The sequence below is a fragment of the Brettanomyces nanus genome, chromosome 2 (genome assembly GCF_011074865.1).
Source record: "Brettanomyces nanus chromosome 2, complete sequence".
Taxonomy (NCBI): domain Eukaryota; kingdom Fungi; phylum Ascomycota; class Pichiomycetes; order Pichiales; family Pichiaceae; genus Brettanomyces; species Brettanomyces nanus.
Window position 1 is genome coordinate 33,128 of NC_052375.1, and position 12,012 is coordinate 45,139.

General features: G+C 41.2%; 4 protein-coding genes across 4 annotated transcripts; 2 read left to right on the forward strand and 2 right to left on the reverse strand.

Moving 5' to 3' along the window:
• Window positions 1-93: 93 nt before the first annotated feature.
• On the reverse strand, window positions 94-2,292 carry FOA43_001968 (uncharacterized protein; the record flags this gene model as incomplete). Its single annotated transcript, XM_038922273.1, has 1 exon — window positions 94-2,292. One exon carries the CDS (start codon window positions 2,290-2,292, stop codon window positions 94-96), a length of 2,199 nt encoding a protein of 732 aa, XP_038778201.1.
• A 292-nt stretch (window positions 2,293-2,584) lies between these two features.
• On the forward strand, window positions 2,585-3,517 carry FOA43_001969 (uncharacterized protein; the record flags this gene model as incomplete). The annotated part of the gene is made up of 1 exon (XM_038922274.1): window positions 2,585-3,517. One exon carries the CDS (start codon window positions 2,585-2,587, stop codon window positions 3,515-3,517), a length of 933 nt encoding a protein of 310 aa, XP_038778202.1.
• A 1,640-nt stretch (window positions 3,518-5,157) lies between these two features.
• Window positions 5,158-6,786, reverse strand: FOA43_001970 (uncharacterized protein; the record flags this gene model as incomplete). The annotated part of the gene is made up of 1 exon (XM_038922275.1): window positions 5,158-6,786. The coding sequence occupies one exon, from the start codon at window positions 6,784-6,786 to the stop codon at window positions 5,158-5,160; it is 1,629 nt and encodes a 542-aa protein (XP_038778203.1).
• A 2,912-nt stretch (window positions 6,787-9,698) lies between these two features.
• On the forward strand, window positions 9,699-10,463 carry DHG2 (L-rhamnose-1-dehydrogenase; the record flags this gene model as incomplete). Its single annotated transcript, XM_038922276.1, has 1 exon — window positions 9,699-10,463. One exon carries the CDS (start codon window positions 9,699-9,701, stop codon window positions 10,461-10,463), a length of 765 nt encoding a protein of 254 aa, XP_038778204.1.
• Window positions 10,464-12,012: the final 1,549 nt, after the last annotated feature.

Here is a 12,012-nt window from a genome sequence, read left to right on the forward strand (position 1 = left end):
TCCGCCAATCCCGTATTCATTTCCAATCATATGAAAATAATACAAGGTTATAAAATTAAGAAGTATCTATCGTTCTCCAGTGCAGCAGTTCTCTCATTGCTGCGAAATATTGTTGTCTAGGTAACCAAACAAGTCCTCAAACCCGTATGATGACGCATCAAACTGAAATGCCTCCAATGGCATGCTCTCCTGCTGATTTGCGTCACTTAAAATGTACTTTGTAGCCATCCCTTGCAAATCAAGGGTTGATTGAGAAGCGCTCGGTGGATGAGTAGTCGTAGACTGACCTTCGAGAACGGCGAGTTTGTTCGCAAGAATCAATGAGAGCAAATCGGTGTTGATTCTCATGTCAGCAATGGCCTGGGATGGAGCCATCTTGTCGTCATCCTCTTCACTTTCAGCGTCATTGGGGCTAGTATCTGATACCGCGCTGCTGACAGATATATTCAGATTGATCAACTGCCTCAAAATTTTGTTGTACTTTTGAATTGCAGGACAGTAGTTTCCAACTCCCTGGAGAATGTTGCAGAATAACTTCAGCTTGATATTCATGCTATTCTTGTCAATAGTCTTGCCATCTTTTTGACTGAAGATACTGTCTGCAATGAGCAATCTCGAACAGACCCAGATATTGAATCCATAGTGAGGACCAAGATACTCCAACAACTTGACACCATTCTCGCTCTCGTATTCCATTATTTGCTTTGCCAATGCTGAGATGCTGTCCACCGAAGATGTACATATTTTCCTAGACAGCTCTGAATGCTTAAACGCATAAGACTCCAGATGGGGGTAACCATAAGCACTGTGCATTTTTATCAAGGCAATATTATAGGCAGAGTGTAACAAGACCATGCTAGATAGTTCTGCTCCTGAACCACGAATATCTAGCACGTTAGAATTCAAAAGAAGCTTATATTTCAAAGGTAATCTATCCTTCCACTCACGAATATCTGTTTCTATCTGATGGAATGATACAAACCATTCACCAACGGCACCCTTATCGCTGATATCACGAGGCTGAGCCAAAAAAGAATGAACTCCTCTAAAAATCTTTATGATTTGTGTATAGTAACTAAAGGCATCGTAGAAATCTTGTCCGTCCTTATCGCTGCCACTGGGGAACAGTGCGCCGTTACTTCTTCTGCTTTCTAGCCAAGCAGTAGTAGAAAAAGGCGCTGAAAACTGAATCTCTGAGTTAGGAATTCGCAAGGGGGTACCAGAAGCAAAGGAGCTAAACACATCCAATATGGCAATACCCCAAACCAATCTTCTTCTATCTTCTTCGTCCAACCAATCTACAGGTTCTTTCAAGATTTTGGCTCTCTTAGTACGGATCACCTTCGTATTAGTCGACGAAACAGAACCCGTAGATGCAGGTGAATGGCCGTCCCTATAGGAAGAAGGAAGTGTAGGTATTCTCTGTCTGATATCCGACATATTTAGACTGATTACGCCCGTTGCTGCGATACCAATGACAGACCACGATTCAGTGCCACTACCATTGGCCACTCTATGGAAAGCCATCAAAGTGATGGCCTGTAGTTGAGGAATCGATGAAATAGCATAGCATTCCAAGATGATTTTCTCCTTGCATTTGTTGATTAGGTCATCCTTTTCAGCAGCCGTCAGCTTAATATCAAGATCAGGCGATGTATACTGAAGAGCATTCAGTATTATAGCGAAAGACACAACAGGGGGCTCTTTTGTTGGTCCCTGAGGATGCGATAGAACATGTTTAATGTAGCGTTCGATCTTTGCCTTTGTGTAGTGTGGATGGACAATGGGAAACACTGAAAATACTCTGACAAAGAAGATGTCGATTAGTCTGCGAACCGTACTGATTCTCGGCAGTCCGTCATAGAACGGAGGGTCTTTGATGTCTATTTGTGTGGGAGGCTGCTGTACCTGTACGGTGTGAGTCATCTGTAGAGTTAACTGTTGGCTACTCTCTGATGGCATCAGTTGTTGTTGTTGTTGTGGCTGTATTGGCTGTTTGGGGGCCTGACTGAGCTGTTGTTGCATTTGGGGCTGACTAAGCTGCAGCTCCATGGCTCTCAAGCGCTGCTCGTAAACGCGACTCTGATCTTCGAGCTGCGTCAGCCTTCTCAAAACATCCTTTCCATAGCCTGGCTTCAAACCCGGTTTACTCACTAGAGAATACACACATACAAGACCGTGCTTTCGACAGTAACCACAATCTTGGCCCGAATCACATTTCAACTTCTTGGCCCGGCACACATCACACGATTTCGACAGCTTCTGGTGGGAATTCAAGCTTCTGCTGCTCATCTGTCTGTTGCCTGTTTTCGCTTATTGGTTCATGAGTCTCGATTCGATCCAACGAGCCGAGGTACAAGTGTCGTTGTATCATTATAAAAATTGCTTAGATTCTCATTTTGGTCTAAAGACCCTCACCGCGGGGTAATTTCGTCCTCGGAAAATTAATGTCCCGGTTCGGAGGATAGTTGTTCACTTTTCTCCAAGACGAAGCAAAAGTTTAGCATATAAATTGCGGGCTGAATGATGAAGCTGTTGAACTAAGTCAACTAACCAACTCATCGAACCGATCGCAATTCTATAAATGTCTCACACGCAAGTTAACCCACCAGAAGCCGGTGTCTACACACCCATTCCAACATTCTTCAAAAAGGATCAGGTGACTATCGATTACGAGACTCAGGTCAGACATGCCAAGTTTTTAAAGGAGAATGGTATCAAGGGTGCTGTGATTATGGGAAGTACAGGTGAGGCAGCTCACTTGACAAGGGTCGAGCGTGCCTCGATCATTTCGGCTATCCATAAGGGAGTTCCAGGCTTTACCATCATTGGTGGTAGTTCGCAGAACTCCATCGAGGACACTTTAGATGAGATCGACTCCATCAAGGCAGCCGGTGCATCATATGCTCTTGTTCTTTGCTCCTCTTACTACGGAGCGGGAATCTCCCAGCAGGGAATGATTGACTTCTACACTGCTGTCGCTGACAAGTCTCCACTTCCAGTCATGATCTATGTGTACCCAGGTGTTTCGAACGGCCTCGTTGTTGAGCCAGAGACAGTCGTCAAGCTTTCTTCACATCCAAACATTGTTGGTTGCAAGTTGTCGTACGGTGACGTTTCTCACCACACCTTGATAGCCTCGAATCCTAAGGTCAAGAAGAGCAATTTCCACTTGTTCACGGGTTTAGGACAGATCTTGTTACCTGTGCTTATGGTTGGTGGAAAGGGAACTGTTGATGCCCTTTCTGGCGCTTTCCCTAAGCTTTATGTCAAGATCTTCGATCTTGTTCAGAAAAAGCAGTATGAAGAGGCTGCCAAATATCAGTACATTGCATCAAGAGGTGAAGAGCTCGTTGTGAAGTTTGGAGTTGTTGGTATAAAGAAGCTAGTTCACTCTCAGGGCTTTGGCGAGACATATCTTTGTAGGATTCCTCTTAATTACGACGTTGATGAAGCTCGTTGGGCAGAGTTGTCTGACAACTTCAATGACTGCGTTGCCTGTGAGAAGTCATTATAAAGAGTCTAGTCATAAGGATTAGTAGCTGGACTACCGAATTCTATTTCATAGATATGAATTTTTGCATATTATTGATGTATTGCAGAGTAGAAACCTTTATATAGGGATTTATACCCTTATTAAAGAACTAGAAAAGGGAACATGAATTAAAAGCATAGTAAGAAGGCCGTTTGGAGAGGAAGTTCGAACCTTCTGAACATCCTTATATTTTCTCTTTATGTGCTTTATGTGAATCATAATCCCTCGGTCGAGATGTACTCTGATACTGATTTGCTACTGACTAAATACTCTCAACTACATCAAATTCAAAATGGTAGCCTTAGCTGGTTGTTTTCTAACAAATCTTGAAAACACCACTAGCACATGCACTACCTAACCCACAATGAAATATCCTTCTCCAAACGGCTAATGTTCAGTACGCTTCAGAATATGTCCAATCGAATTTGCTATCATTAGTGCACTTTCGAGCACCCCGCTATAATAAAGAAGCATTCAGTTAACCAAACTTAGCCTTCTCGATCGTTTCCGGCTAAGATTCAGCCAACAAGATAGTTCTTACAAAAAGGAGATTCTTCGACTAAAATTGGACTACACAGATGGAATCAACAGATAGAATAATATATCTGGAAGCAAACACGCATGAATTATACAGAAAAATACTTTCTTGTAGTAGTTCACGAAAGGTCAGAGCCGACCCCCATGTTTTCATTAAGATGTACCATCTTTGAATTTGGTTTTGAGTAGAATAGAAATGTTCCTTGTTATTGCACATAAGGTGCTTTACGTCATTCTATGTCCTAAGATGATCTTATTTTTAGGGCTTTGCTTTCGTAACATTTGTGTACAATACTACAACAGAGAAAATCTAGTTATAAAGAAATGGAAAAGTAGAGAGCATTTTATTTGCACGAGCACGTGACATAAAAACCCGACTGTACAGATTCTCTCTGAAATTATATTCATATTGATGAGACAAACGAAAGAATTATTCATGTACACGCACAATACTTCTAGAGTTGACGGTTGGAAAGTGTTGAAAAATTGTCGACTGAGTGCGCATAATAACATGATGAGTCAAAATGGACAAACGGTTGTCGGAACGGATTTTTAACTCCGGAGGATAAAAAGATAGTCATGACGCCGGAAATTAGCAATTTCGGAGTTCGGACTTGCAGCAATTCGAGACCCTATCACGAGGAGTCCGGGTTTGTTTTTCCGCTGGCAGGCTATTAATCCATGATACCCAATTTGAGAAACCATGCAGCCGCATGCAAACGGAATTTTGGTCAGGAATAGTGATGGTTTAATGCAGCATAGATCACAGATAAATATACGGCTGACAATTCGCGTTTCTTTTTTATTGGTTTCTTTTTCAAAATGTTACCTTTTTTTTTTGAAGATCTAAGAATCATAGAAACAACCAAACACTGAATAGTAATAGTAAAAAACATAGACTAATTTCATAAAGAATTTCAAAAATCATAACAAATATTACAAGAGAGAGATATACGGTTACAAAGGTCGGGCTCACTAATTTCTAGACCACATCTCGATAGACCACCTCTATTACACAACCAAAATTAAGCAACAAACATTCAAGCTACACCTGGGACACTCGACCGCAAATCTCACTCTAGAATCTAAGCATCACTGTCTCTACCTTCAGTATCATCTTTTCCAATCTCAATCTTTCTCCATGCAAATCCAGGCTTAAGTTTGCTATACAACTCATCAACATCCTCCAAACGCAATCCCTTAGTCTCTGGCACACAAGTAAAGACGAATATGAAACCAAACAAGGTACATCCGAAGAACACATAACCATAAGCAAAGTGAATGGCACCAGCAATGAATGGAGTAAAGAAACCAATCAAGAATCCCCACAACCAGTTACCAATGGAAGCAATAGCCATACCCTTAGCTCTAATACGCATAGGATAAGACTCTGACACAACGACGTAAGGACCAGGTCCCCAAGTTGCTGAGAAGAAAAACATGAAGAGACAGACTAAGAAAATCATACCATCACCCACTGACTTCTTAGGATTAACACCGTACTCACCAGGGAATAGGGATTTAACTCCAATGGTTGCAAAGACAAGCAAACATATCAACATTGCTGCGGAACCGACAAGCAAAGTCACTCTTCTTCCAAAACGATCCATGGTGTATAGAGGCACAAAGGTTGAAACAAAGAAAACAACACCAATAATAATGGAAGTCACATAACTGTCATTCAAACCAACCGACTTAAACACGGTGTTCGAATAGTAAAAGAAATAATTGTCACCTGTTAATTGTTGCAATGTTTGTAACATGACACCCATAACAACTCTGTAAAATATTTTAGGCTTACCTGTAAGCAACTCCTTCCAAGAGGAGTTACCTGCACGCTTCTCAATTTCGATACCTTCCAATAAAGAGTCAATTTCCCTCTGGATCAAAGGAGAACTCTCAGGAACTCTAGTAACCCTCGAAAGAGAGTGCTTGGCTTTATCAACACGATTCTTCTTCACCAAATAACGTGGGGACTCTGGAGCAAAAATCAAACCACAGATAAGAAGTAAAGCAAAGGCAAAGCACAATCCTAAAGGAATTCTCCACGAACGAGAATCAGTATAACCCTTGTTGCTACCATAACATGCACAATAACCCAAGAAAAGACCAGCAGATTGCATCAACTGATAAATTGTGACCATGGTTCCTCTGATGGCCATCGGAGCCAACTCAGAAATGTACATAGGACACAAGACACAGTTACATCCGACAGAAAGTCCAGTCAAGATTCTGCCAATGAAATACTGGACCCATGAATGGCTTGCTGCCATCTGGATAACTGTACCAACGATGTAGATGCAGGTGCTGAACATGATACCCTCACGTCTTCCCCACATATCTCCCAATCTTCCAAGAGTGACACCACCAAAGGCAGCACCCATATTAAAGATGGAAACAATCAAACCCATTCTGACCTCAGATAGGTAGTAGTCTTGATCTGACTTACTCCACTCGCCAAACCGTTGTAAATAATCTGGAGTGTTCACAATTCCAGAAATAGTACCACTATCCCAGCCGTAGATAAAGGCACCGAAAGATATCAAGAAAGTAATAGCAGTGAGAGCGAGATATGATCCGCGCACCTCTACAGGAGCCTGACTATCCTTAGTAGTAGAAGCATCCTTTCCTAAAAAGTTCTCCTTTTCAGAGGTCTCACCCACCTGTGAAGACGAACCAGAAGCTTGTTGATGTATATTAAGCTCTTCTGACATTGTAAATAATTTGGCTTATAATTATATTCAAAATATCTACAAATTCCAGCTAAAGAGGTCCTATTTATATCCGAGCCCCCATTTTGGGAAAGATACCAATGTCGTATTAATTTCTACTATTCAGTGGGGTACCCTAAGTCATTACTGTCCATTGTTTATTTGCAGCTGCATTAAGACGTGCTTTGCAGATTCATCCTTAGTTTGGAAAACTTGTGTAACAAAAAGTACCCAGATTTAATGGCTGCATCTGGAGCAAAGATGATCCGAGCATGGCGAACGGAATTCGGGGAACAGGAATCAAATCACGAGATCCGCGATCATCTGTAATTATAGCCTTTTACCACGTAAGAAAATTTGTCAGGGCCACTACCTTGCGGCACACTGTCAAAAATACTGAGGGGTTCATGACGGACTTTTGGCGGTATATCATTATTCGGGACCATGAGATGATATATACCTTTCATCACGAATATGTAGTTTGTCAAGGTAGTACTCGGTCCAGTGCCTTCCCACATTCACCACGTGTCTTCTAGTAATGCACCTTTATACAAGTCAAAAGCCCGTCCCTTACATCTAGGTCTTTGAGTAGTGAAACGGGAAATTTCTCCGTCGGGGTTAACGACCTGATCGTCAGCTTAACTATTAAATAAAATTTACCTCTTGTCAGCGCGACTGCTAGACCTAAACATCCCTAAGGATTATGTAGATGATCAGTATTAAATGATGATTATCCAGTTGTTATACAGAGAGCTAGTCACAGCTCACAAAGATGCGAGATCTGATCATATTTATAGTTTTTGTACACACTAACTGTGGCTTTATCTCCGGCTGTGCATGATATCTGAAGTAGGTGCTACGCTGTAAATGGCAAGTACACAGATCGCTTTCTGATCGCAATAGTTAGATCTCAATTATCTCTCTAATCACATCTTCTATTGTAGAACCTGCTTCAAATAGTATAAGTTTCTTTACACTTGAGATTTTGGTAGACTTAAAGATCATCTGGCACTTCTGACGCTTATATGCTTTTAATCGATACTCCTAGACAGAACCTTTTTCAATATAAGACAAAACTCTGTAAACGGTATCAAAATACAAAACCTCTTCTTGTATTTGTAGTCCTAAAATACCGCTTACAGGACAATCCTTATTATTTACCAATCGTTTGAAAGAGAGAGCAAAAAACATATATCCAGTAGTAACTGTCAAAGGAAGATTTCAAAATCCCCAATAAAGTATCCATTAGTTAAGGATGCTCTAAAAGCATAAATGCACTTTCAAATGGTTTCTAGCAACTCAATAGAAGAGATGAATACATAAGTCAATTACTTCAGCTTTACAAAAATAAAGCCAAACCCATTTCAATTTAAATTGAAAATTAGTTGGTGCTTGCAGAAGGTTATCACTTAAGTGGAAGTGCTAGCGATAGCATTTAAAGTCAGGTATTTTGTTTGCAGTGATACGAACACTTCTGCCAGACCGTTGTCGCTCAAGAGAGATGACAGATGGAATTTTTTGATAAAAAGAGGTAGAAGTTCACACCACGAAAACTGAGAAAGTGCTCCCAAAATCAAATCAAGCGGGTTGCTAGAGGGAACGGTCAGCTTGTATATATAGATAGATCTTGTTGGTGGTAGTGAGTTTGACGACATCCGGGAGAGCAGCTAGAACTTAGAAGCTATGTAATATTAACCAAATGAAAGCTTTTACAAGCTGCCAAAACTCATATCTTGATGAGAAGGTAGCTGAAAAAACCTTTGTGAGGCTTCTGAGAAGTCCAGGGAATAAAATATCTATACAAAGAATTTCAATAATTGGATATCGGATTGTTCAAACTTGTTGTGAATATGATTTGTTTTACGGGCGTGTTAATGACTAGTTCATCCTTATCTCCGAACTCTTCAAATAACCCGCTTTACTTAGAGTAGAGAATATTTAGTATTTCCCCAACACTCTTCGAGGCTCATACTTCGCTTAAGGAGATGCCGATTTACTCCCCCACATTCTGAAATCTACCTGAAACATTCTCAATCTCGTCCAACAGTTTAAAACGACTACTACGAATCCTATCCCGAGGTGAAGCACGAGACTGAGCTTCGCAAGCCAAATGGAATAACACACCGACAGTCTTATCCTCGAGTATAATGACACTGCCTGATTTATTGTGCACCAGGAACGGCTAGTCTTTAATCGGATTATTGGATTGTAATGTTCCTCCATGCGAGATTTTCTTGCGAAACTGAATTACTTCACTGTACTCTCTCTACCCAGCCCAAGTATAATAGAATCCGGGGAACAATAGGCGTGAATATGGATGGATTCCCTTATTTTCAACAATCTTCTTGGTCACCCTTTATTCGTTGATGAGGATTTACCAATTTCCGTCATAGCATACTTCGATGAATATGGTACCCGTAGGTCCGAACTCGGTGTCCGAACTTGGTAGCATCATGATTTAGATAGACTCTTTTTTGTGTTATGTTGAGCTGGGATCGCACTATAATGCTAGACGATGCTCCTTGAAGTGTAGAATCTTCAAACCTCCCCATCTATCAGGAAGGACGAATAATTTAGCACGTGAACTAAAAATTAAGTGGTTCTATCCGTTTGCACAGGTGATAATACTACGTATCCCTAGTGGAGTTCCGATGACCATCATCTGTTTTTAATCTCAATATACGCCGTCTCCCCACTACTGCGGGAAACATGTTGAAAAAAGAAAATCGGAAAATTATTACTCCGATAAAAATTAATAAGCCGGTTCTTTTTCTTTCCACACATGATATCGCATTCATTATGCAGTGCCTGGAAAGACTATATAAGAGTCAGCAAGAGTACTGAAATAACGACTAGAAAACCATTGATAACTCTTGATTTATCTAAGATATTCAACTAGCAAACTCAATTAAAAAATGTCCGGAGCAAAATTATTACAAGGAAAGGTCGTCGTTGTTACAGGTGCCGCTACAGGTATTGGTAGGGCCATCGCAGAAGAAATGTCAAAGCAAGGAGCCAAGGTGGCAATCAACTACTACCCAGGTAGAGATAAGGAAATTGCTGAGATGAAGAGAGATATTCCAGATTTGTTGGCTGTTCCCGGTGATATTTCAAAGCCAGAGACTTCTGAACATCTTGTTGCCGAGGTCGTTAAGAAGTTCGGTGAGTTGAATGTGTTTGTGTCAAACGCAGGTATCTGTAAATTTGAGGAGTTTACCAATGTCAGCCCAGAATTGTTCAGGAAAACTGTCGCTATCAATCTTGGTGGTTGCTATTTTGCAACACAGGCTGCTGCTAAACAGATGATTAAGCAAGGTAAAGGTGGTTCCATTATCGGAATTTCCTCTATCAGTGCATTAGTTGGTGGTTCTCATCAGACCCATTACACTCCAACCAAGGCTGGTATTTTGTCTTTGATGCAATCTGAAGCATGTGCTTTGGGTCAATACAACATCAGATGTAATGCATTGTTGCCTGGTACAATTGCCACGCAGTTGAACACAGAGGATTTGGCTGATCCAGAGAAGAAGCATTACATGGAGAGTCGTACTCCTTTGGGAAGAATTGGTGTTACCTCTGACATGGCTGGTCCTGCTGTCTTTTTGGCTAGTGACTTGTCGAGCTTTGTTACAGGAGCTCAACTTCTTGTTGATGGAGGTATGTACGTTAACTTGCAGTAAGCGCAATATTATAGACTGTGTTGCCTTATTGTTTTGTTGACCTTTGTGTTTTTGACTTTGTTTTATTTGCGTTTATGATTTTCTGTTACTGACTTTCTATTATTGATTTTATATGAATAACGATATAATGAAAGACTGCTTTATGTATTAACATTATAGACAATAGGTCAGACTTTGCTTCTTGCTCAAGAGACCAAGATGGCTATCGTATTCAAAGGTAGAAATGCAAGACTACAGTTCGAAGTAAATCATATCCAGATTGATTCACCACCTGCCAGTTGATTTTAGAGTATGGTCTTAATCAAAGGATCACCCCATGCAGAACTATAGAAAAATGGTTTGGATTAATAAAAAGTTATACCAGTTACGTCGTTAATCTAAGTTGTAGGCAGAGACAGCATTATCACAGTAGATTGCACGGCGAGAGTCCACATCAACTTCAAGAATATCAAACATACGATCTGTGATCGACAACCATCTTGCAAAAGCTGCCTTCTCATTTCCTCCAGGAAGATTACACACAGGCCAATCACTTGCCCACATTAAGGTATGAGTTGGGACAGTATCTAGAAGGAACCGTAGATATGGTAACGATCTGGAAATGATCTCCGAATCCTTCATGTGCTGGAAGCCGTCTCCAAACTCTTCGAACAAACCGGACATCTTGAAGTAGAGTTGATTCGAGGAATGTTTAGCGACATCAATAATCTCAGTCATTTGTGACTTCCACTCCTCAAAGCTGTCTTCATGTTCCATGTCTGGTTTGGCGAAATGGTTCATCAAGAACCTAACGTTCTTACATTTACCAAGAAGCGTCCGGAATTCACCAAGCTGCTTAGATCCACGACGATGGAAGTCAATACCAAGATCAAACACAAGGTTTTGCTCTGCAAGCCAGTTTAGACCATCTATAAGCTGGTCCTCAAGCATCAATCCATCAGGCTTGTCTTGGAGAAGGAACCGATAGCCTTTAAGCAACTTATTCGACTGTGGATCCCCAGCTGCCAAAATCTGACGGTGGAATCGTGCCACCTTCTCTCTGCCTAGAGGCAACGGAATCCATGGAATCACTGCCACAAGTCTTCCCTTGGACCGAGAAGCCTCCTTGGCTACCATCCTATACTCCTCGATAGCAGCTTCCCAACCTTTGTCACCAGCTCTCAAGTCTGTCTTGACATCTGCCTCAATGAATATTGCACCTCTAACCTTGAACTTCGTACCATCTAAACTCTCAATGCACTCCTTTTCGTACTGCTTGAAGCTGTGGTCATAGGCGATTGGATTGTCCTCTGCCATCCATCTTAGAGACGATAGGCCTTTCTCATCTCCTTGATACAAATGTATGTGTGTGTCTATTACCTCGTAAGTTTGTTGTTCTGTCATGATTACAAGATATCTGTTCCCTACGGAAAGATGCTACGAGGTCCAAGTGGCGATTCGTCTTTAATAAAGCGAAAATAGAAGTACGGGAAAATGTTTGTCCGCACCTGACAGATGCTCGAGATTCGAAAAAATGTCAGTTAAGACACCAGGGGATCAGCAGAGCCAC